Raw genomic sequence first — 27,193 nt, 5'->3', positions numbered from 1 at the left:
AGGCAAAAAAATTACATGTCAAAGCCAATTATGAAGGACTAAAATGCCAGCAAATACATCTTTTTTAACAGTACTGCAAAATTGCATCCCTATTAACTTAATGTGTGCATTTCCTTTCTGCAGGTGATTTTCTTCCACCCCCACCTCCACCTCTAGATGATACCAGTGCCCTCCCATCTGGCTCTGGAAACTTCCCTCCTCCACCACCCCTTGATGAAGGTGCTTTCAAAGTGCAGGTAAGAGCTGCAGTTGAAGTCATGTTTATAAGTCATGTCAGGAAGCTCATGAATTTGGTGATTGTTTCTGTGGTGGATAAACATTTATCCAGAGCCTGTAGAGAGCTTTACAACTAACAAGGACCTAAGGTACTTTAATGCAAAATGGCCAACTCAAGCTTCTCAGAGTTCTGCTGGCTTAATCCTCTGAAGCCCTGAAAAATCCTTTTACCTACTAATTTTGTGTCAAAACCCCAAGCCATTTTTTTTTTATTTCAGCGTATTACAAGGGTACAAATGTTTAGATTGCATATATTGCTTTTGGCCCACCCGAGTCAGAGCTTCAAGCGTGTCCATCCCCCAGACGGAGCACACCACACCCATTAGGTGTGAATATACTGATCCCCTCCTCCCTCCTCCCACCTGCCTGACACCTGATGAGTGTTACTACTATATATGCACATAAGTGTTGATCAGTTAATACCAATTTGATGGTGAGTACATGTGGTACTTGTTTTTCCATTTTTGTGATACTTCACTTAGAATGGGCTCCAGCTCTATCCAGGATAATACAAGAGGTGCTAGATCACCATTGTTTTTTGTGGCTGAGTAGAACTCCATGGTATACATATACCATATTTTATTAGGAATGCCATTTGAGAAGTCATCATTTTTTTTGTTATCCTGGGGGAACATGACCATGTCTTCTTATTGCCTTTGTTCTCTCTTTATAAACATTGTATTTGAAATGAGTAAGGCTGACATTTTAAGCCTCTGCTCGGTCACTGTAGGTCCTCTTGGTCAGCAACATTTTCCTAGCAATAGCAACATCAAAAATCCTTAGAGTTTTCTATTCTGGGTAATTTCAAGGATGCACATTGTAGATATGTACCAATTAAATAAAACTTTTATGTTCCAGAGATTGGTGATTGAAAATTAACTCAACTAATGTCATAAGTGACATTAGAAGTAGTTCTCAGACTGTGTAACCATTAGGTGACTGGTGACCAACAGCCACCTTTTAGACTGAAGAACTCATTCATGTCAGGAAGAAATACTAATAAAGTCCTGGAATTATTGTTATATCTTTAGGTGTGATTATGTTAGTATAGACATATGAAAGAAAAAAGAGTGTTTTTTTTCTTTTAGAGACACAAAAGTATTTGTGGGTAAAATGGAATGGTGTCTGGTATTTGTTTCAAAATAATGAGATTAAAAAACTACTGAGTGAGAAAGTAGGTGAAAAAAGGTTAGTTATGAGTTGGTAACTGTTGGTGCATGGAAGTTTATTCTAATATTCTGTCTACCTTTGTATATGTTTAAAATTTCTCATAAGTAAGTGTAAAAGAGGAAAAGCCATAGGGAATATCTGCTTAAATAATTCAATCTATTGTCTGACTTTCTATCTCCTAAATTTTGAGTTGGAGGAGATAAAGGAAGAAATGATTCATTCATTCAACAAATATTCTGTCTGTGGATGGGCATTATTCGAGCACTAGGAATTTTATAGCAAAACCACAGACCCGGTTCTGCTGTCATGGAATGTACAAGTTTATGGAACTAGTGGAAGTAAACAAAATATTAATATACACATTACCAAGGACATTAGAATGGATGAGTGCTATGGCCCGGGAAACAGGGAATGGGATATGGCTTACATAGAGTGGGCAGAGTCACTAATGTCTCACTAAGAAAGTGACATTTAAAGACTTGAAGAAGGAGAGGAGAGAATGGCCATATGATCTTCTTGGGGAATGTATTTCCATATAGTAGATGCTAAGAAAGAGAAGAAGCTTTTCATATTATTGATCAGCTGAAATTATAATAGTAAGTTCAAGTTTTAACCACTAAGTTCCAATTCAGTTTAGAGTCTAGATCTTTTAAAGGCTATTAATCTTTTTTTTTTTTGTCTTTCATATATGTCACAAATTTCCTGCATTTTATTTTGCTGTAAGATAATAAAATCAAAGATCAGGTGCCAACAATTAACAAGAATACTACAATGTTTATATTTATTTTATGCAATAGAATCCTTAGCAAATAAAATTAATGTGATTGATTTGCCTTATTTTTAGTCATTTTAATAAAAAATTAAAAAGAAAAAACCCTTAGGGTTTTCGTTTTATATACCTTTGCTCTTATTTTGTTGAGGTTGTTTTTTTTGTATATTGTTTAACATGAACAACTAAAAAGTTCACTCTATTTTCTCTCTTGGATTGTTGTGGGAACTATTTTGTTGCATTTTAAATCTTTAATTCTCAAAAGGTTGTTTGAACTAGTTACAGAAGACTTGTGTTTGAAAGGTAGTTATGCAGCTTTTTCTAGTTATGTGATCTTGAGTGAACTACACTGTCTAGCCCCAGTTTCCTCACAATTAAAAACCAGGTGAACATACCTACCTCTTATGATTAAATGAAATACAGATGGATTTGAAAGTATAAACTGAAATGGCTGTATGGATATTTTGATATTATAGTATTACTATGTACAAGCAATAATAAGGCTTTGCCAATGGGTTCCATTAAAAAAATCAAACATGAAGCTTTCATAAAATTATAAAAAGTCTTTTTCTGCGTGGACCTTATTCTGGTAAATGCACTCAAACCATGCCTTTGTTTTTGAAGAGGAAGGAAATAAACAAAAAGCCTGTTGCCATGTTGGCTAATGTTCCCTGTAAAACAGAAGGGAGGAGGATAAAAAATAAAGTTAGCCAAATAGAAAGGGACAAATCTGGTAGGGAGTGGCATGTTATTTTTGAGACTCTTTGTATGGAAGATTGTTGATGAGTTCAAAAGGAAATGGACATGCCCTTCTCTTGTGTGGTAGAGACTTGCAGGTGATAGTGGCTTGGCCCTGCTCTGGCCATATTTGCACCTCCTTTAGATATGAGCTTGATGTAGCCTAGAGTAGTATGATCACTGCAGAAAATTTTGCTCTTTTTCCTCTCAGCCATGGTGAAACCGTATGTTGCCAAGTCCAAATTATAGCTGGTAAATGTGTGTTTTTATGTAGAAGTCTGTTTGTTTCTAGCCAGATTTTCAAGTCAGAGCCAAAAGAATGTCTACTGAATGTGACTATAAGAATTGTAAGATTTTTCAGAGCTGAGAGGGACCTCGGAGTTGATTTAGTCCTACCCTGGAGCCAAGCATCTAGTTGTAGCCCTTTTGAGTACGTGCTGAATGAATTAATTTCCTTTTATTGGAAAAGGGGAAACTGAGACCCAAGGAGTTGTAGATCCTGCAGTTTTGAGAGGACTCCTACTGCATTTGACAAATTTTAACTCCTGGACTTGACCTTCTTCCCACTGTCCCAGATGGCCTGTGCACTTGATTTTGCTTTAGTCCTCTATTGGATGGTAAGGCTCTGAGACTCAGAGCAGGGGTTACATGCTTTTATCCGGAAGGACCAGGTGCTGCCGGAGCTTTGCTTGGCTCTCTGAATTTTTGATATATGCTATAAACTTTTTTTTCTTCACAAAGGCAAATAAATATTTGGTGTCAAGGATTCTGGTTTTGACAATCTTTTTATTTTATTTTATTTTATTTTTATTTATTTGTTTATTTATTTATTTTTTGAGACAGTCTCGCTCTGTTGCCTGGACTAGAGTGCCGTGGCATCAGCCTAGCTCACAACAACCTCAAACTCCTGGGCTCAAGTAATCCTTCTGCCTCAGCCTCCCGAGTAGCTGGGACTACAGGCATGCGCCACCATGCCTGGCTAATTTTTTTTCTATATATATATTTTTAGCTGTCCATATCATTTCTTTCTATTTTTAGTAGAGATGGGGTCTCACTCTTGCTCAGGCTGGCCTCAAACTCCTGAGCTCGAGCGATCCACCCGCCTCGGCCTTCCAGAGTACTAGGATTACAGGTGTGAGCCACTGCGCCCGGCCGACAATCCTCATTTTTATGGGAAAAGATGAATCTTGAAAAACAAAGAAAAGATTTGGTTTGCTTTTCTACCAGGATCAATTTGACCTCAGTGCCTGTGACATTGGGAGTGACCCTGTAGCAACCACTTTATTCATTCGTTTGTTCTTCCTTCACTCCGTGTAAATTGAATACCTTGTCTAAGCAGATACCTATGTTAGGGATTATAGCCTTAGAATTTGGCATCATTGGTCTAGTGCTCTGAGTTTCAACCTTGGGACTGTCAGCTTTGTTCCGATCTGATGCCACAGTTGGCATTTTCTTTTTCTTTTTAGCCAGCTCATGGGCAGGTATATAATATTCCTTATTGTAGTTACAAGGAGGGAAAATGTCTCATAGAGTTTCAGGTTTACAAGTGAATTAGAGATTATATATCAAGTCCCTTTCTGTCATTTGAATCTTGTAATTTTTTTTTTCAATTTAACAAAATGTTTATAGGTAACTATTATACGTGAGGCAATGTTGAAGGATAAAAAAATAGATCAGATACAGTACTTAGAATCATGTTTGGGAGATGCATGTAAACAGTCTTTAAATTAAGGTGTTTTATGATAAATTACTCTGTAGTCACCATGCTTTGATCAGAAGCACCAAGTCCTGTGTTAGTGGTGGAGGGTAAGGGAAATAAATGAACTGTGATTGGGGGAATGTGTGAAGGATTCTTAGAAACAATTTCAACTGAACTGAACTTTGATAGCTGGGTAGGTCCTTAATTTTCAGATAGGGGAATGGAGTTTTCAGCAAGAAAGTAAGCAGAATAAAACTGGACAGGAGGGAAAGCACAAACTAAGTGTGATAGGCCTTGGATTTCCAGCCGTGGAATTTACCCTTTGTTCTGAAACCACTAACAATTCGTTACAGATGTTTTTATTATTTTAAATATAAAGGTGAACAGCCCCAGGTCTGTTGTTGGGTGCCAACTGATACTGTTAACACACTATAAAGCAAAATATGTTGTGCTTGCAGGAAACTCCATGCAAACAATTCTGAGTTGTCTGGTAAACTTCCCTGAGATCCTTGGGGACTTACCTGCTGATATCTGATGGCTTTGAGTTTATGTACTCAATGTTTAACTTCCTCTTCTTACAACATCTTTGCTTGACTTTTCTCCATGACCTCCAGTTGAGAACTCTACACTTCTCTCACTGTGGCCCAGCCCCGTAGCTTGCTTTCAGTTGGTTGCTATCCAGTGGTTGCTTACTGCTGGTGTTCTCTCCTTTCTGTTCATTCAGGGAGCATGGCTGTGTGTGCTCATGTAACCCTGGGCCCTTCACCTCAGCAAACAGATTCATTTTGTCCATTGCTGGTTACTCCAAATGTTAAAAATTTCTTTTTCTTATTGAACTGAAATTTTTCCGTTTATGATTTTCTCACACTGATTTCCTTTCTACCCTCTTAAAAAATGATGCCAAGTCAGAGGAATGGTCAGTTCAGGAGAGAGAGAGGTGCCCTCTGCTTCAAGGAGTTAATCAATAAAGCTACTGAAAGAGGTGACTTTTCTAATGAGAAAGTGAGAACAGAGTAACATAAGCTATGCCCAGAGTTAGTGAAAAGAGGAGAAAAAGAGAAACTTCTGAAATCATTTGCTTTAAAGTCAGCTTCCAAAAGCTCCTAAGCAAACTCAGTCCTATTCTTGTGAAAATAATTCAATTCAAAGCTCATAAATGTGCATGGTCAATGGTGGCTTATAATCATTTTTCTGCTTACCCATGGTATATATTTCATTTAACAATGATAATTTGAAAATCTGGTGAAGGTTTAGCAGGACTGGCCCTGGAATTTGTGTCTTGTGATTCTGTCTAGTACTAGCATGGTCACAGGTCTGGAATGACAGGATTTTGCCTCTAGACATAAAGAACTCAGCCCACAGCCATGGCGACATTCATTCATGAGCTCACAGAAATTGGAAGCTGGACTGGCTTTATATGGTTTGAACATACCTTGTCTTGGAGGTCGTTCATTCTGCTGCCTGTTAGTGTGATGAGAAAGGAGGAGGCTGGGTATAAAAGAAGATCCTGGCTACTGAGGTTAAGAGTGGAAGTAGTGGACAATAGTGTCAGAGCAAAACCAAAGCAGCAAAACTTTAGTGCATTCTGAAGTGCTTATCCATTCTGTAGGGTGAGAACACAAAGATATCTTGATCCATGAAAACACACCAAAGGGGTGACTGAGACGCTTATTTCTTCCTGGCCTTTGCCTCATTCCTTTTGGGTCAGCACCCCCTAGTTGATCTGTAGGTTGTTTGTGACCCTGACAGCAACAGTAGCAGCAGCAGCAGCAGCTTGCTTTTCAATTATCACCCATTTTTATGGTCCATATATGTAGGTCAGTGTGTGTTTAGCAAGGCTGGGTAGGTTCTTAGGCATGTTGTTGGCTCTGGTTAATGTGACTTTCTAGAAGCGAATGTCAAAGTTTTCCTGTTTTCTTTTTGTTCTGAGTCATCCTCTGGTTATCCAGATGAGAAGAGAGGGAAATTTTTTGGTGTCTGGACTTGTAAAAATGTCTTTGACAGTAGCAGACCTAGAGTCGGCAGGGAGTATTCCATTGTTTCATTTAGCATCTGGGATCGTTTTCCATGGAATGGCATAGTTTCTCCTCCTTATTTTTTAAGAATTTATTTAAAGAGGTAAACCCTTTCCTTTCCCCCGAGATTGATAGTGGAGTATGTGTGCACATGCATACACCCACCTACTCACCTTATCAGCCCTCTATCACTACCGTCACGACTTAGAAAGAATCTAGGACAGCTCCTTCATGCTTTCTGTAGTAAAAAATTTGTTAATTGCTGGACAAAGAAAAGTCTTATGGGGAAACTGGTTGTGGTCACTTCTGCTATATGTAGGGATGACTGATGAGGTTAGATTTGCTTTAGCTCCTGAGTGTCTGTGTAGGGAGTAATTTACTATGCTTGCATATTACAGAAAATTTCCTTTGCTCAAATGAAACTGCAATTGGTTCTCTCTGAGTCATTGGAAGTTTTTATCCCATTTTTGTCTCTTCTATCAAGAATCTTAGTGGTTTCTTCAAAGCTGAAATGTATTTATTGTTTTTTTTTAACTTACAAAAAAAAGTAATGTGCATTTTTCTGTTTATGTGAATGTAATGTAAACAAATCAAATCATATAAAGAATTTTCAAATATGTTTCTGTGTGAAGGCAACTGTGATCTGCATATATACCTCCACCCCCAGTGAATATGCCAAATGAAGTTTGAGCTTTCTTCTCCTCCCTTCTTCATCCCAAGCATCATTAAAACCATTTGAAGAATGTGTTGTAATAGTTTTAACTTTATACCAAATCTCTTTTAGGAATTGTTTCTTTCATTAAATTGTACAACCACATTATTAATAGTTAAACTATAATTTTTACTTGCTTATTGTACTGTTTTTTGTTTGGTTGGTTTTTTTCTTATATTCATCATCCTGTTATATATTTTTTTTCTGCCACAGTACTTCATCACTGCGTAGTTTATAAGAAGGCTATGTGGGTGATGTATTTCTTGAGTCTTTGTATGTCTGAAAATGACTTGTTTTTGCCTTCATATTTGATTAAAAATTTGGCTGCAAGCTGAGTCGAATTTCCTTTACCTCAATATTGTAAAAAGATTTACGCACTGTCATTTAGTATCATTTAGTATTTAGTGCTGTAGATGAAAAATCAGATGCCAGTCTGATTCTTTTTCCAATCTAGTAACTTCTCCTTGTTTGGCCTATAAGCTTTATTGGTAGGATTCAGCATTCTTACTACACTATGTCTAGATACAGTTTCCCTCACAGTCACCCCACCATTCCTACTCAGCGTTCAGTGATTCCGTTTGATTTGAGGAAGGGGGATATTTTTTAGCTAAGGGGGATTTTTTTGGGAGTATTAATTTGAAAAAAGCATTTTAATATTTCATTTGCCTTTTTTCTTCTTTGTGGACTCCTACTCCATGGTATTGGAATTTTTCTCTATCATTCATATTGCTTTTCTTTTTGCAATAGTTCCACCGTATGGAAGAATTCCTATTACTTGCTTTCTTTCTTTCTTTCTTTTTAATTGTTGTGGTGATAGTCTGCTTTTGACTGATAAATGTGATATCCACCTGAATTTGGGGAGAATATTCTGTAGAGGATGGCTCTGGGTCTGTTATTCGGGATGACTTAGATAGCCTGCACTTTAGATAACTTTATCTTTTGTCTAAATCATGAATATATAGTTTTTTAAAAAGCGGAGTGACCATAGGGTACACGCATCCAGTCTTCACCCAGTCGGTGTAATTAGGGGAACAGGCCAGCAGAACTGAGTCGCCCTAATTAGATGCACAGGCCAAGAGCTGATCAGCAAGCTTCACACCAGCCCTGGAGGATGTTGCTTTGGGGATCCACAGGCAGGAGGGAAAGCCCCTACTTCCCTTGCCGTGCATACACGCCAAGCCAGCGCAGCGGGGGCTGCGGCCAGCCCCTCGGTGTGGCGGTCTCCGGTGGAGTTCTCAAGCCCTCTGGGTTTCCTCCCTCACTGTTTTCCCCACCCATGACTCTGCTTCTCAATGACTGTCACCAGAGTGTTGGCGATTGTGGCAGAGTACTTTCTATTAAGCAGGATAAACTCATTATGTCATTTCACTGCTCTTTTGGCTGGCTTTCATTATATACCCTGAACATCCCTTCCAAGGAACCTTCTCCCACCCCCTCACCCTTTTTGGTGTGGCACCTTGAAGTCAGCTCAGGTTCTGGTACCTTTTGCTATTTATCTCAGCCCCACTCTTCTGCCTGTGAGGACTTCCTCACAGAAAAGTGCTCCCCGATTACGTCATCTAAGCCAAGGATGGTTTTAGGGACAACACAGCATGATGGTTCACAATTTAAGTGCTAGTTCCGGGCCTCCGGGGTTCACACCTGGCTCCCTGCTCACCAGCTGCATGACTCAAGGCTGTGCTGTTTAGCCTTTCTTAGCCCCAGTTAATCCTCTGTAAAATGGACCTAATTATTGTGCCTACCTCTTTGGATTGTTGTGATGTTTCAAAGAGATAATATACAGATGGAACGTTGTGTGTGACTGACTCATGCTAAGACTCAGTAAGTGCAGTTACTGTTGTGCCATTCTGGGCTCGCTGGCGTCTGTGCTGGGATCTGCTGCAGTTGGCACTGCCGTGTGATTTGTACCACACCTCCCCAAATTCACCGTGATCCCATCCCTTACTCTTACGTGCTTGGGGACTTTACGCGTTTTTGGGAAAAAAAAATACTCCCACAAACTTCCTCTGTAAAATGAGTGATTGAATTAAACAATCAGGTAGGTCTTTTACAGCTATAGAATTCAATGCCTTGGTAATAAAATATCAGTTCTTTATATTTTCACGGTGTTTACAATTTGCAGAATACATTATAACAGCACAAATACAATGTAACACATGAAAAGAAAAGTCGAGGCTCAAAGTTGAGGCAGTTTGTTTGGGATTTGACAAGTACCATGGAAGCAGTGATTTATTTTTAAATAGACAAAAACGAAAAGGCATTTTGGGGACTTTTTATAAATGAGTGAAGGCAGATCCTCTTAAATCCTCAAAAAGCAACTCGAGTCATCAACAATATGTGTTGATGGCTAGTGGCCACGGACCACCAAGGTAGCTTTCTTTGTAATTCTTTAGTGGAAATAAGCACATCTTCCATCCCAGCCTCCAGCATATTATCTAACAAACCCCTCACAGATTGTACCATGTACTTCTTATCCATGGATTTGGTAAGTTAGCCCTGTTGGGCTCACAAATCCTTTAGTTCTTTTGTAATTTACATAATCCACTCAACATGGGCACAAAACAACTTGTTCTGAAAGAAGCAGCAAAAGAGGGAGCAGAGGATGCCAGGACCAGAAACCTAGGGCATTAACTCATACTTCATTTCCAAATATAGCACTTTGAAAGTCTAATGTTTTAGGAAGGGTTTTTTTTTTTTTTGCATAGCTGATTTTACTTGATCCATTGAAAAGTCAAGTATTTTTGCACTCTTACTAGATAACTTAAAAAGTATTATTGCATGCAGTGCTTATAATAGCCCTTGAGGGGTTAAGCTATTATATTATTATCATTATTTTATCATTAGCTTTTGTTAGTTTGACATGCCCAAGGCCTCCTATCCTACAAATTCTAAAATTGATTTTTTTTTTTTTTTAAATAAAAGGCTTTCAAATGCTGTATCTCACTTGAGCCTTTAAAAAACTTCTGAAAAGGGAGGGTTAGGGATATTTCTCCATCTTGTACTAGTGAGGAGACCGAGGTGCAGAGAGGTTAAGCACCGTTCCAGGTTTCCATGGTACTAAGTGGCGCAGGTAAGGATCAAGCCTTGTAACTTTTTGAGACATGCCAATCTATTAATATTTCTCCCTCTCTCTTTTGCAGTCTTTGCTTTGTTACTTTTTTTATATTCCTTTTCAGTTAAGGAAAGAAAGCCGCAGTTGTCACTTTCCTTTCCTAGTACTTTCATTATTTGCTCTTACGAGTTCTGTTGGAGAATTCTCTATTGCAATGTTGTCTTCGGCCTCTTTTTTTTTTTTTTTTTTAAATTGTCTAGATTTCTGCAGATTGGAAGAAGGCACTTTGCTGTTAAAGTATAGAAAACTGTTTATAGACCTTTAAAATGGAATTATTTCCATATTTTTAATTTATTTTTATATGTCTCTTACCAATAAAATTTAGTAAAGATGTCAATCTTTATTACTGAAAAAAAAATAAGTAAAATTGGGGCTACCTAGTGGAAAAATGTTTCTATGGCAGTTTTTTAAAAAATGAGGATAGGGATTATGTATGAAAGAGAGGTTTCACATTATAAGAAATGTGACTTTTCTGTAATTTTTTGAAATAAAGGATTTGGTTTATGAGAGGGAAGAAACTAAGGAAGAAATATCTTCCTTCCGTGATAGTTTCTCTCATTCCCTTTAGTGCTTAAAGAAACGTGATCTGTCCTATAACCACCTCCTCTTCTGAACTGTAGATGACACATAAAGATATGTGATTTGGGGCAGATTAAGCCTTAGAGCCAAATCTCAGTTGCTATAGCCATAGAAATAGTACGATAGTATGATAATCCTATACCTCCTGTCTCCTGGTTTGTGTTAACAGGCAGATGAAAATAAACCAATGATAGCAATCCTAATTCAGTAATTAAAGGATTTATCTTAAAAATATAATTTTGTGACATTATTTTAGCATCCTTGAGCTTTAATTCTTTTCATTAGCAATTATATCATCCTCATATTTAGAGCAAGGAATAATTGCATGGTTTTTAAATGGAGTATTTGCTGGTATGATGTATATTGAAAAGAAAATGACAGACTACTCCTGAACGGAGATTGATTCAAACTGTAACTGACTACACCATGTGCACTTCAGAGTCAAAGTGCTGTGTCAGACCTTCAAAGAGTACCTGGCTGGCTCAGAGTTAGGTATTTTGTGAAGAGATGATCAAACAATTGAATAGAAAATACAGCAACCAGAAGAATATTTCACTGTGCACATTCAGAAGACTTCATCATTTTTATTATCAATTTAAATCAAACTATTTTATAAGCGGAGATGTGCCTAGAGGATTGTTTTCATTTCCTTTTAGTTCATTGAAAGTCAGACAGTGTCACTTTAGTAATTCCCTTCTGACCCAATGGGTACAGAAAGCAGTTTTGGGCCATGGCAACTACATGGAAGTGTTTTCGTAGAGTTACAGATTCATTAAATGAGACCCCCTCTCCACCCGTTCCCACTCTACTGTGTTTCTCTCTGTAGTGAGGATTTAAGCAAGAGTCCCAGCATGGACTAACTTATTTCAGTTCTACAGAAATGGCTCTTGTATGGGTTTACCACCTCCTTTCCTCCCCCTACAACCGTTCTTTTTCTGGTATCTTTCGAGCAGGTGAAATCTTGGTGATTTGAACCTCCTTTTTTTTTTTTTTTTCCAATTTTTAAAACTGTGGTAAAACACATATGAAGTTTACTATCTTAACCATTTTTAAGGCTACAGTTTAGTGGCATTAAGTGCATTCATATTGTTGTGCGACCATCACCAACATCCATTTTCAGAGCTCATTTCATCTTGCAAAATTGAAACTCAATGCCCATTAAATAGTAACTCCTCATTTCTCTCTCACCCTGCCCCGCCAATCAGCATTCTACTTTCTGTCTCTATGATTTTAACTCTACAAATACACTTTATAATCATGCAGTACTTGTCTTTTTGTGACTGGCTTATTTCACTTAGCATGATGTCCTCGAGGTTCATTCATATCTTAACACGTCAGAATTTCCAAATTTTCTAAGGCTAAATAATATTCCATTGGGTGTATATACCACATTTTGCTTATCCTTTCATCTGTTGATGAACACATGGGTTGCTTCCCCATTTTAGCTACTTTAAATAATGCTGCTGTGAACATGGATATATATAAATAACTTCTTAAGACCGTGCTTGCAATTCTTTTGAGTATATACCCAGAAGTGAATTGCTGGGTCACAGGGTAATTCTATTTTTAATTTTTGAGGAACCACCATGCTGTTTTCCACAGAGATGTACCATTTACATTCCCACCAACAGTGCACGAGGGTTCAGATTTCTCCCCGTGCTCACCAACACTTATTTTCTGTTTTTTTAATTTAATTTTATTTTAATATAGTAACCATTCTAATAGATGTGAGATGGTATCTCATTGTAGTTTTGGTTTGCATTTCCCTAATGATTAGTAATACTAAGCATCTTTTTATGTGATTATTGGCTATTTGGATATCTTACTTGGGGAAAATGTCTATTCAGTTTCTTTATCCATTTTTGAATTGAACTTTTATTTTTTGAGTTTTATGAGTTCTCTATATATTCTAAATATGAATCCCTTATCAGAGTTGATTCACAAATACTTTCTCCCATTTTGTAGATAGCCTTTTTACACCATTGGTAGCATTTTTTGATTTCACATTTTTACAAAATGCAGTTTTTCTATTTTTTCTTGTGTTGTCTGTGCCCTTGGTGTCATATTAAAAAATTCGTTGCCAAATCCAAGGTCATGAAGATTTTTCCCTATGCTTTATTCTAAGAGTTTTATAGTTTTAGGTCTTACCTTTAGGTCATGGATCCATTTTTCTGGGAATGTCTTAATTTGTCCTTCACTTCTGAAGGAATGTTTTGCCAGATGTAAGATTCTTAGTTGACAGTTTTTTTTTTTTTCTTTTAGCATTTTGGATATATCAGCTCCCTATCTTTGTCATCCAGAATTTCTGATGAAAATATGAGGATAATCTTATCGAGGATTCCTTGTGTTTCATGACTCACATCTTTTGCTGCTTTTGAAATTTTCTCTTTGTCCTTGTCTTTTGAAAGTTGGAATATAAGGCGTCTGAGTGTTTGTCTCTTGGAGTTCATCTTTCTGGGACTTTTTTGAGCTCCTTTGATGTTTATATTCATGTCTCGCATTAAATTTGAGGAGTTTTTGGTCAGTATTTCTTCACATATTCTCTTTCCCTTCTCTCTTTTATGCTTTTGGAAATCCCACAATGCATAATTTCATAATACTTGATGGTGTCCCACAGGTTCCTTGGCTTTGTTCACCTGACTTAAATCTTTTTCCTTTTTCTTCCTTAGACTCATTAATTTACATTGACCCATCTTCAAATTTGCTGATTCTTTCTTTTCCCTGCTCAAATCGCCCTTGAGTTTCTCTAGTGAATTTTTCATATTGGTTCTTGTACTTTTCATTTCCAGAATTGCTTTTTGGTTTCTTTTTAAGTTTTTTTCTCTTTTGATATTTTTATTTTGTTCATAAATAATTTTCTTGCATTTCTCCTTGCCTTCCTTTAGATCTTTGAGATCTTTGAGACAATAATTTTAAAGTCTTTGTCAAGAAGATCCACCATTGGTTATATTTTAGGTACAGTTTCTGTTGGGATTTTTGTTTTGGTTTTGGTTTGAATAGGCGATACTATCCTGTTTCTTTATGTCTGCTGATTTTTTTTTAATTGTTGAAAAGTATACATTTGAATCTATTAATATGGCAACTCTGAAAATCAGATCGTCTCCCTTCTCCAGGGTTTGCTGTTTTATGGAGTTTTTATTAATTACTTTTTTTGTTCTTTGGATTATTGTTTTTTGTCTTTATGCTGAGTATCAGCCTTAGGTACAAACTTAAGGTGTGGGGTATTTTCTGAGCCTACACATTCACCTGGGTATATGTGGTGACTTTCTAATTTCCTCCATATATGTGATTGCTTTTGAATGTCCTAGTCATCAATGTCTGCTTCTCAAAATGAGAAAAAGAGTAAAATAAAGGGAGGACAAAAAGTATTGGCCCTTTAACTACCCTGGAAGTCACTTCAGCGACAGTGGAAGGTGCAACATCAAAGAGGCAACATCTGCCTCTTTTTCTTCATGTCTGTGGTTAGAATCAGCAATCAGTGTTCATTGCACAGATCCTTGATATGTGGAAGACTATGTCCTTTTTGCCCACTCTGGGTCATGTAAGCAACAGGAAAGCTGTTCCAGGAACATGTGACAGCTGCCTACCAAGGGACTGAGAGGTGGGGGAGCTACTATTGTGTTAAGAGCTGAAATTGACCTAAATTAACCACAATTTACCAATTTACTATCCAAGGCTTCCTCCAGAAGTTGGAAACTAATAGAATCCAAATTTCCAAAATAGTTAACTCATAGTGATTCTGCCAGTGCAATGGTTGTCTAGGTGCGTAGACAGATTTCTAGTGCATTCTTCTCTGCCTCCTTCCCAGAATCCCTTTCTCCTCCCTTGATTTTCAGTGAACAGAACTTTCTTGATTCATCTGCTATATATGCAGCTATTCATTTTCTCTCTTCATTACCAGATCTTCTTCCTCCTTTTTTCCTGTTTTTAAATTTAGGTGCCCATTCAGAATTCTCCCTTTGTTCTGCCATTTCTCAGTAGAAGTCACAACTATAATGGAGTCAACTTTGATCTTTGTTTCTCTAATAATTTGAACTGCTTATGACTCTTGGCACTGTCTTTTCCCTTGACAACTATTGTTTTATTTATCTGTTGGATCTTTCCATTGGAAAAACCTTCTGTCTCTTCACATTCAATATGTCCCAAATTCTGTTCATCATCCTACTCTAAGACTTAATTCTGATGCCACCATACTTTCTAGTCTCCCGAACCCTAAACTTGGTGGTCATTGATGATACGTCTTGCTTTTTTTGTATATCCGTCACCCAAATCTGACACTTTTTGGCTCAAAAATGACTGTCAGGTTCACTCTAATCTCTTTATTTTTCTGCCCATCATCCTAATTTATGTCTTCTCTGTATTACAATTGACTGATTGCCTTGATTATGTCTTTTTCGTATTCCAGCTGTGTATCCATAACCAATTAGTGTTCAAAAAATGTTATTTTCTTCCTGTGGCTTTTTATTGCCTGCCACATTGAATTTCTTCTCTTGGCTGGTTTTTCTGAGTACTCAATGACCTACCTCACCCTATACAGCACACCTTATTTCCCACTGTGCTTCTTGTACAGTCTCTGCTCTTTGAGGCTGATATCCTCATTGTCAGCTTCATATGTCAGGTTAATTTTTCTTGTGTCTTTCTTGCTACCTGCAGCATCCTCATCTTTCAATGGATCAGTAATCCTTCCCATTTCTGAAAGCCTAACTGAATTTCTACTTTTTTCCTCATGTGTGTCTGATACATCTGAATCATCCTAATGTCTCGAGTCTCTGTATCCTCACTCTTTTGACTGGGTAGCATGGTGTAGTGACATGTGCTCAGGGTTTAGTGCTCAGAGGCCCTGCTCTGTTTCTTACCTCTGCATTTCTCATTTTTACTTGCAAAATGGAATATTAGTAATAGTTTCTTAGAAAGTTATTTTGAGGATTAAGATAATGAGTATCAGGTATCCAGCAATTTCTTGTTCATAGTAAAGGCTACTATGAGTCAGTTAGTGGATAAATTAGTTAAGACTGATTTTTCTGCCACTTAATATATTTCTCTTTGTGGAATGATGTAATCATTTCATGTACATTAATCTTGCCACCAAACTATATTTCATAAAGCCAGAATCATAAAATCACATGGGGGCATCTGTAGAAATCATTTAAAGTCATAAATCTTGGCACACCAGGTTTGAAATGGTCTCAGTCCATCTGATGTTTCTTATGATGAGGAAACGGGAGACCAGATTTCTTAAGTGAACTGTTCAAGGTGACACAATTATTAGGAAAGTTGGCACCAGCCTCAATTGGTGGTTTCTTGACTCCTGGGCCTCTAATGTTTCCATTACTTTCTTGTTCATTTGCGTAAAGGCTGGATCACAGGTCATAGTTATTATTCCATTGTGAGAACACAGAGTAGATGCTTGGTTGATATTTTTGGATTGATTGATTCATTCTTTCTTTGACTTGGCAATAGGAATTCTCTAGGAAAGGACTATGGAGTATGTGCTGTACTTGTCACCCTTTTGATGCTTTTGATGCTGCTGTAAGCATGCAGAGAGTTCAATGTGTACTGCTTCTGTGCCCTGACTCAGGGTGATGGAGAAGGGAAATGGGAGAGGAAGTTATATACATCTTGAGCAAATCAAGCTTTTCTATTTTTAGTCATTGCTACTGTTTGGAAAGTACAGCCCCTTTTCATGGCAGTCTGGCATGTGTTTCCTTAGTGCCATTTAAAAAGGCAAAAAAATAAATATAGGAATTTTTTTGTAGTGAAAATAGTTACTAAATGAAATCATGTAAGTTTCCCCTTTTTTTCTTGATGAAACCTCAAACCCACTAGGCACAGATTCCTCAACCTCAACTATGCACGTCAAGGGCTCATGCAGAATAGGAGACCAGAGTCAGCAAAACCTGGTAGAGCAAGATATGCTCTGATGTCCCAGAGAAACAGGGGCCAGGGAAGGCACAGGGAGGAAATGGGGATGTTCCTTCATATTCAGTGAACATCTTGGCCAACTACCAGCTTGTTGCCCCCTGGAAAAAGCTGAACCCTGACCTCGGCAGAGAGACAACCAGCCCTTTGCTTAAGAACTTCCTTCTGCCTGAATTTCTCTCCTTGGTAAAAGTTTCCCTGAATGTCTTACAGCTACTTCTTCAGTTCAAATAAATGATTTTCTTCTCTTTAGTAGTTATAATGGCATTTGGGGGGAGGGTTCTAATGTAAGGCTCTATCAGTAGTCATTAGGGAGCGATAAAGAGCCTTATGATAGTAAATAAAATGATCTGAGATGGATTACTGTAATGCAGTGGTACTTGACTGGTTAGAAATGGCAGTGGTAGAATGTCTTGGAGTCAACTTCAGGGGTCCATTGAGGAAGAAAAGGGCCTGAACTTAGGTATTGGCCATCACCATGGAGAAGGGAGCTAGAGTCAAAAGCGATTTGGAAAGTGGGCTCCATGGGGATGAGAGGAGTCCAGGATGCTTTCAGGGTTCTGAGTTTCTTCAGGAGAACTGTATTTGCTTCCTGTCCCAGCCTTTGCCAAATAGGAAGATTGTCTGAAAAATCAGAACTCTTAGGCAAGTATGATGTGAACATTACTAGAGGAAATGTTGGTAACAATGAGCAAATATTGCCCTTCTTAATGAGAGGGACTCTACAGTCTCCAGACATAAACAGCTCCGCCTAGATAAAATTATAGCAGTAGGGTGAGAATAATGCATTGCTGTAATTAATGCTAATTTGTAGATATTGCTGTATTGTTGTCATTGTTTTTTAATTGAATATGTATTAAGCTCCAACAGGGTGCTATGAATAATGCCAACTTATAGTTGATTTATCAGAACACTCAGAAGATTTTATAAACGCCAATAAATAGAAACTCACAGCACCCCTTCAAGGTGGTAAATGTCTTTGCCATTTCTACAAATGAGTAGCAGTGAAGTAGATTGTGTTTGCCCTCTTGGCACTGTGGGTGAGAAAACAGAACTGTCAGATGAGAGAAAAGTATTTTCCTTGTCCCAGGAATTGGGTTAGAATACATCAGTAAAGAATTATCCTTAAATGTGTTCAGAGTTGTGGGATTTTAATTAAATTGTTCCAGTTACTGTTAACACTTGGATTAGCAACTGGCAACCAATTTCTAGGCCAGCAGATTTCAAATTCAGTGTAGAAAAGAATTGGGGAGGGCTGAAGGCTTTTAAAATGCAGATTACTAGGCTCTGCCCTCAAGGGTTTAGATTTAATAAATCTGCAAGGGGCCTAAAAATGTCCCCTTTTAATGGACATATGAGGTGCTTCTGTCCTCAGAGGAGGCTCAGCTTCCCTTTTGTACTACAGTCTTTCCTTATTTTAGGATCTGTCTTTGGCCCCCAAAATCTAGCTTTACCCTGAGACCAAGACTTTTTATTTAATAGCTATAGGGTCTCCTAGAACTCACCTAGTATAATCCTGTAATCCTCTCTTTTGTAGAACACACCACCAACAAACATTTATAGAAGGCCTACTATATGCTTAGCATTCTAATGGACATGTGATTCCTAGTACCTTATGTCATCTGGACTTCAAAATGTCCCTGTGTGGTTTGTATTATTATTCCCCTGCTCAGAAGAGGAAACTATTATGAGAGTATGTGTCTTGGTCAGACATCACACCAATTTTAATCCTTTTGATTTAAATCTGGTAAGGCCTAGATTTCACTTTAAGTTTGAACAACAGATGGGGAGCTTTGCGGCACTGAGAGAGTTTGCAGTTGGCAGTAGAGCCTCTAGACCTGGTCTAAGTGGAATATGTCATAAAGGACAAAGTTCACACTGGAATGGGGGAGAGATAGGAAGGAAAGCTGGAAGTGACCGATTCAGCTTTTCATTATTTCTTATTATTTTCATTATTTGTCTTATTTCTTTAATACAGTCTAGGCACTGAACTGTTGCTGAGTAAATAGTAGACATTTGATTATCACTTGACTCTGAATATTCTATGCAAAAGGAAACATTTCTTAGGAAAGCCTGAAATGAGGCATCAGCAGAATTCTGGAGTAGAGAAAGGGTTTTCAAGTTGAGACGAGAATAGTGAGGCTTGAGACAACGTCATTTCTTGCTTCCTTTAGACTTTTTCAGACTCCACCTAGCAAAGTAACAGTCTTTTCATAGCAGCCTGTTAAATTGTATTTCAGAGGTTCTCAGTCAAAGATGTTTATGTGCTGTGCTTGAATTACATGTTTGCTGTTTTGTGGATTCGTATCCGTTTCTGATAAAGGTGAGGTCAGTAGCTTTCTGATTTGGTCTTCTACTCACTTTTTATCAATGGCAACCTTTTTCATAAAAATAGGAATTCCTACTGGGAGTGTTGTTAATGAAAATTGTCTGTGCACTGCCTAAAATATATGTGATTCATACCATGTGTTTGTTCCCACATCAACACTAAGTCCCAAGATACAATTACCGCTGCCCACTCTCTCCTTCGTCATGGCGACTGTGTTTATCCTCTAGATATCTGCATCTTGGATGACAGCCAAGCTCCTTATCAGCCTAGGTTTGCACACCTGGGTGATCTGACCACAGCTAACACTTTTAAGCCTGATCTTACTCTGCTTTTACCTAAAAGGACACTTGTGTTTGCCAAGTGCTCTTGCACATTGCAGTGTTCCTCCTGTATTGTTATGCTCATGTGGTAACAATCTTTAGTATTTCTTCTCCATCCAAGGTCTTCTCAATTCTCACTGCATCCCTGCAGCTCTCTGATTTCTCTATTTAGCTGCTCTTTCTCCTTCCATTCTCTTACTGTTTTCCCCTAACATCTTATATTTCATACACTTACCTGCCTGCATTCTGCCCTCTAATATGGTTACTTGTGGATAAACTAGCCTTTCTAATGCAACTGTAAGCATTTGGAGGACAGAAAACCACAGATTTTTCCTTCCTTCTTTCTTTCCTCCCTTCCTTCTTTCCTCCCTTCCTTCTTTCCTTCTCTGTCCTTTATGTTAATGTGTCTTGAATATTTGATAAATATTTATGGAAAAGTAAATGAAAACTACCTTAAATGAGGAAGTACGAGGCAAAAATGAGTGTTGGAGCCTGGCTTTGTAACTGTAGTTACTATCTAATTTTTGGTAACCTCATAGGTCCATATAATCTCAGTTTGATGCTGGAAGGCAAGACCTTTCCCCTTTTGTATTTTCTTCCTGATGTTATGCACAGTGCAAGAGCTTTGGAGCAAAATGTTTGAGTCCCAAATTCCAATTCTTCCATTTACTACCTGAGTGACCCTACAAAGGTCTCATTTTCTTTCTGACCCTTGGTATCTTCTTTTGTAAAGTAGAAATAATAATACGTATTAATCTATAGGATTTCTGAGAGGACCCAATGAAATAATGTGTATGAACGTGCCATTTGACACTTGGGCACTTCTCCATTGATAATGACAGTGTAGAGGGAACTGTTTTCTTCCCATGTTCCCAGTGGTGACTGTGTCCCAGGCTGTGTGCAGTGGATTGGGAAGCTGGCTAGCAGTGCTGCTGGCTATAGGATATTTTCCAGAACTGCCTTGGAATAGGAATTTCAATCAAGATAAAATGATCAGATTTAGGATGCTTATTAGGGAGCTGATGCATCTTTTATTGCTGGAAAATATGATTCCTGCCATTTTAGATAATTTCCCTTATATCTTAGCCTTTGAGATAAGACATAATGTGTGTTTTGCCTTCTCCTTCCTGCCTGCTGGGATGCCACTTCTACCTATCTTTGTCCCTTCCCATTAATCAGCCAGTGACTCTCAAAACAATGTAACTGAATGTGCTTCTATAGAGTTGTTATCAGTGACCTGATTTTTGAGATGGGTATTTCAGATTGTATTTTGTTAGTATCTGCTCTATAGCTTCTGTATTTTCAACTATCAAAATTACATACTAAATAGAAACAGAGAATTTGGGTTCTAGTAAATGACTATAAATGGGAACAAAAAGAACAACAAAAACAAAGAAAACTTTAAGCTCCTTATAATGTCAGATAGGTTCCATTTATGTAAATGTGTTAAGAGGACACATTTTTAAAATAGAAGAAAACACAGGAAGCAAGCCTAAAACCTTCACTTTGCTGTTAAGAAAACAGAGGCTTAGAAAGGGACAGTGATTTGCCCAGGGTCACGCTACTGAATCGTGGCAGAACTGGGACAAAATGCCCAGGCTAGTGTTGCTCTGCTCCCTGTGCTTACGTGTCCACCTCCTTGTTCACTACAGAGAATTCTGAGGTTGCACTGTGTAGGTAATAAGTATCTTGTCTGACTTTTCTGTTTGTTTTCAAAGTCCTGTTGACTTTTCTAGGTCAACATTCCTAAGTATTCAGTCATGTTTTGACATTAGCGCAGTTGTAAGTTTCTTAGGAGAAAACTACTATACTATCATCTTTGACTTGACAGCACATTTTGAGTGGGAGGACCAGGACCAGGAAGCTTCGATTCAGGTCTCCATGCCCCACTGTTGTCACCTGGCTGATCGACCAGTGGTAAATCACTTAAGCTTTCTGGTTCTTTTTTCCCCTTTTTGGCAGGATCATGGGATCTTAATAGATGCTAGCAGAGGTTCTTCCTTTCTCCGGTGTTTATGAATCTAAATAGTTTCATCCATTTTTAAATCCTCCTTCCTGGAACTTCTGTTGTACTTGCTCTTTGCACCTCTGTGCCAGTACAGCATTTGGAACTGGCTTGAGGGTACACTTTTCTCCTCCGTAATTTGTTGATCTTGTCCCACCTGTGAAACTGGACATCCTTGTACAGTGCCTGTGCGCCTCTTTTCTACAAAGTTTTCTCATCTGGATGATCGAGTGAGAGAAACTTTCCTGTTTATTTCCTAGGTTCTTAAGATCAGTTGAAATAATGTATGAGATATCACTTTGTAGAAGATATTTTACAGTATAAGGTGTTATAGTCTTAGTCCTATTTTAACACCTTCACTGAACTGTGATCCCAGACAAATGAAATCACCTTTGCGGGGGAATTTTATTATCTTTAAATGAAAATGTTGGAATAGCTACTTAAATTCCTCTTCTAGTTCTAATATTTGATGAGCCTGAGTTCCCTTTTCTATGGTAATCATCTATAGTCGATTATCTTGCACTTTCCCAAACATCCTGATCGATGGTGCTTGGCAGATAGAATCACAACCACAGATATTTGAAGGAATTTCCCACCCTCTGTCCGTTTCTGTGGTGTGCCCTTGCTTTACAGCCCTAGCTGCATGACATGGAATACAGGACACGAGAACTGAACACTTTTTCTTGGATTCCAATTTTGGTAACATTTTAAGAGGTCATAAAAAGGTTCAAGAAAAATAAAATGTCAGAATGATGAGCCAATGTATAAAGCTAACATCAGATTTCTAAGTATTTATACATTGAGGAGTGTGAGGCAGTGACTCTTGAAATTTATCATGCCCCAACTCATTAGACCTGTGTGATCAAAATGCAGAATAAGAAAACTACCTTCCATGAGGTGTTAAAACAATATGAATAGCTAAATTACCTGGCGTATTCTGTTTTCTACTGTGCACTGCAATGGGGACCAAAATGTTTTAGTCTGTTTAATTCATAGATTCAAACAATTTCTGTGCATCCCATTCCCCTTGCTAAAATACGAAATCTTTTTTTAATGAAAAACTAACTGTGTTTTCCTCTAACTTTAAAATTTTTTGCCTACTATTTGTATTTTTTCATGTTAATTGTGTTATACAAAGATTCCTGGGAGAAGCCTATGATCTAGATGATTTTATGGATATCTTCATAGATACTTTAAATGGATATATTTCCCTTTTTATGCACATACACACCACACACACACACACACACACACACACACAAACACACACACAAGTGCAGAAAAGGCAGCTTGGTATAGTGTTTGCTAAACTATTTCTGTGTACGCCCTGGCAAGGTGGCTCTCGAGGATCCTGTTTCTTCGTCTATAGCTTGCCTAGATAATCTGCAGCAGTGGTTTTCAAACTATCTTTCATAAAAGTGCTTCAGGGAACATTACTGGGGTAGATCAGGATGATCCAGTGGGTGGAACCCTAGGCCTCCCCGACTTGTACACAGATTAAAGCAACTCTGTTTTTATATGTTTCATATAATGACATTCTATGCATGATGTCATTTTCACCTAGGGATTCTGCTGCTTAAAAAGAATGTGCCAAATGTCTATTTTACTGTCAGATAATAAGTGTTATCGTAGCTATTTTTATGATTCTTTTTTCTTTTTTGATGGATATGTGTATTTTTCCATATTATTATATAACTATTCTCATGCAAATCGACATTTATTTTAATTGTAAGAGGATACTTTAAGAATATATTGTCAACATTTTTTATTTTATAAGAGAATTTGGTAAAAATAATTTAATGAATAGGTAAATATAGGGCAAAGGATTTTTGTTGCTTTTGTTTTTTATTTTTTGCTTTCTTATCTGAATACAGCAGTGAATAATGAGACTGCTTGTGTATACTCAAGTACAAACTACTTTTATCATGCCCTGCCCTTATAACCGACTTGGCTTAAAATCTGAGTTGACTTAAACTCTGAGTTGACTTTAAACTCTGAGTTGACTTAACTGGTGGGTTTGGTCTGATTGCTGGTGGATGGCAAAGATAGTGGCAAGCAAGTTGTAAAATGTCATTACAGAGTCATATACTATTAGAGGTTAAAAAAATAAAAGAGGACCTGAGAGGTTCATATCCTCATTTTATAGAGGTAAAAATTGAGTTCAGGAAGACAAAGTGACTGCTTGGTGGTGTCACTTGATGGACTTGGCTTCCTGCTATCATCCCCATGAATGAGTGGTCTTGTGTTGGCCATTTCAATAAGTCTGATTGTGTGAAGCAGAGACTCCCTTGGAGAATCTTCAGCTCATGGCATTTATCTTAAGGGTCCTTATGGATGAGATCTGGCACTAGAAGGCTCAGGGTCAGGTCAGATCTGTGGCTAAACTCTTGCCATCTTTTATTCACATTCTTTTTTTCTCCCTTCCTTCGTCTTTTCCCTGTTCATCTGCTTCTCAATTATTTGCATATCTATTATTCTTTCTCCAAAGATGGGCTTCCTATCTCTTTATATGTCCTGATTATTAATAATTAGCCATGAATATTATCCTTTTGGTTGGTCATGGCTATAGCTCATCCTTGTGGCAGTTTTGTTATATGTTTTTTAGTTCAGATTTACAAAGTGAAGAGATTTATTTGCCTATTTCATCTTTTTGTCACAGACCAAAGGTTAGGTTCACCAGCCTGTTTGTGGACCCTTGGTCAAGTGCCTCGCCTTGGTTCTGTGGCTTCAGTGTTCTGAAACGGAGTCAGATGGTCCAAAACATGGTTGTTTTGGCAAGAAGGCAGTGGGCAGGAGGTGTGGGTTGGCCAAACATTATCAAGTTTGGGTCAGTGTGTTAGGGCTAAAAGGGATAAAATGATAGGGAATATGAAAGAAATAAAAATTGAAGAATTTATCAAGCCTAGCGTTTAGGTTTTACCTTGACATGTTTTGCTTTAAGTATACTAGAACCATGAGAAACTTCTGTTGTTACAATATTTCTTGTTTATTCAATGCCACGTTCCCAGTTGTCAAGCTAGTATTCATTCTACTGTACTTCGAATTGTGAAATGTTTTCTCTTTTATGAATGCTCTTGTATTCACTCTAAATATGGCTTTTGAGGCATTTTTCCCCACTGCTCTTAACCTATGGAGTACATGATGTTCTTAGATAATAATGAGATTCAAGTTTGGGCCTGCTTTTGCACATTAGAAGAGTTTAATTGTGTTTCTGTCGCCATTAGATAATAAGCTTCTTAGGGAAGGGGACTGCCTATGTTTTTAAATCTCTGTCTCCTCCACATGGTTTTACACAATCTCAAAGAACATTGTGTGGTGGATATCTTTTGGCAAAGGTGAAAGTAATATTATCCAGTAGACTATAAGCATCTTGAGGGTGGAGATCATGCCTTCCTTGGACTTCATACTACTTAGCACAAACTATTTCGTAGGACAACATGGGAGGGAGAAAAGCTATCCACACAAATCAACATTGAGAGTTCCCCTATGACCATTGGTATCATGGAGATTTAGACAAAGAAGAGTCAGTTATCAAATCAATAGGGTTATCAGCAATGTCTTCATGGAAAGGGTACCTTTCAGGAGCTACACATAAGTAGGTTTTTGGAATGGTAAGCACTTCAATTAAATGAGTGGGGAAGAAGATGCACATCCCAACAGGAACTAAGGCATTTTTTTTTTGTCCTAACTTTCAACATTTTTGGTCTCATTTTATAAAGTGCCATTTGCATTAGATAAGATAGATTATATTTGCTGTATTTCTCACCACTGAATACTGCCTGTCTTGGCATTACCAGAATCGTCTGATGAGCCTGCTCATATAGCATGGGAGATTTTATTAAGTGGCAATGGTACTGTCTCCATTTTTGTTTTTATCTAAATTTTTTATACCATTATTTGTATTGTCTATTGGCATTTTCATGGCACCATTAATCATATGACATAACATAGGTTGTTTTTAGATAAAAAAATTATAAATTCACTGTGTACATACACATGCACACCCACTCCTACACCCCTGTACATACGTTCTTAAATATTCACTGTGTTAGAAATCCACTTGGAACCATTTTTCTCAGACCAGCACTGTTGTTATCTCCTGACAACTTGTTATTAATAGAAATGTCTCACCTCAGACCTAGACAATCAGAAACCCTGGCAGGTAGAGCCTGATAATCTATGTTCTAACAAGCCCTCCGGGTGGTTCTATATAGTCTAATATTTGAAAACCACTGATCAAGGACTGTGTTCTTCATAGTTAATTCCTGGCACTATTGCACTGTTAAAATGCATAGAAGCCCCATCTGCTGAAGCCCCCTGCCACCCACCCGCCGTAGCTCTTATTTTTACCTTTGATCAAAATACTTTGGAAAGTAACATACTCAATTGACTGTCAACCAAAGCATTTATTTTGAGACTGTGGTCAAAGTAATAATTAAGTAGCTAACATTTATTGAATACTAATTATGTGAACACTTGACATGTATGAACTCACTTAATTTTTACAACTGTGTGAGGAACCCAGAGAGCTCTGATAGATTGTTTAAGCCCACAAAGCCAGCAAGTGGCAGGCCCAGGCACCGAATCCCTGCAGATTGACCTCAGAGCCTTTGCCACTATTCTTTTTGTGCTAGGGGTTCTTTGAGAGAATAATTTAATAAGCGTGATCACAAACAAATAAAACAAACATCGATCGTATCCTCAGTTTCATCAAAGATAGATAAGTGATGGATCGACAGATTAGATACTTAGGTTTATTGTTTATAAAGATTACACTTTTTAAATCCCTTTTGTTATCGCCATCTTTTTTTCCACTTATATTAGAAATAAGGGAGTAATGAACTTTACTGACAATAATAGAAAAAAAACAAACAGTGGAATTCATGTTGCATTATTAACACATTGACTGCCACACTAGAAAAAAAAGAAATTTTCCCTGGGGCCACAGTGTTTTATTATGAAAATAGAATAAAAACTTTGAAAACAAAATGATCCTTTCTAATTTAATGAAAATTTTGTTATTTTGTATTTTTTCCTGAGAGTGAGTTATATTCAACTTGAAAAATAGTTCACGTGACTCCAAAGGTGAAGAGACATGTGAATTACATATGCTTCATGAGGCCCCGGTGCAAAGCTAGCCTGAGTTAAATATAACTCACATGGCAGTTATTGAAAAGAAAATAAAAATTGAGTATGAAGGTAATGTACTGTCTTGTGTTACTAGCCTCCCAGGTTTCCCTAAGTTAAGATAGTTTTATATTCCTAGGCCATCAGGGAAAGCTTTTCTTTTTCTAATGAATCACAAAGGGAAGCCCAAACTTGGGTGGGGTCTGGGAGCTCCTTTGTGTACCATTTGGGGTCAGTCCTAAGGAATTTCTTGAGCTTTGTGAAGCATAACTGAAAAATAACTGATTTAGTACATTTAAGATAGTTTTCTCTAAGGATTATTTGGTTCCCTTCTCAGGTCTGTCATTTAACAGTTACATACAAATGTTGGCTTTTCAGATTCTTCTTCTGTGATGTGTCAGTATGATTGTTTGGCCACCTCAA

General features: G+C 37.7%; 1 protein-coding gene across 1 annotated transcript in view; it reads left to right on the top strand.

Moving 5' to 3' along the window:
* LPP (LIM domain containing preferred translocation partner in lipoma) overlaps positions 1 to 27,193 on the top strand; it is a 645,020-nt gene that overhangs the window by 279,402 nt on the left and 338,425 nt on the right. The window contains exon 6 of the mRNA XM_069472792.1: positions 124 to 236. Coding sequence (XP_069328893.1) covers positions 124 to 236 — 113 coding nt within the window. The remainder of the gene's footprint in view (positions 1 to 123; positions 237 to 27,193) is intronic.

This window comes from Eulemur rufifrons, chromosome 7, assembly GCF_041146395.1.
Source record: "Eulemur rufifrons isolate Redbay chromosome 7, OSU_ERuf_1, whole genome shotgun sequence".
NCBI lineage: Eukaryota > Metazoa > Chordata > Mammalia > Primates > Lemuridae > Eulemur > Eulemur rufifrons.
Note: the sequence above shows the minus strand (reverse complement) of the source record. Positions and strands in the feature narration are given on the sequence as shown.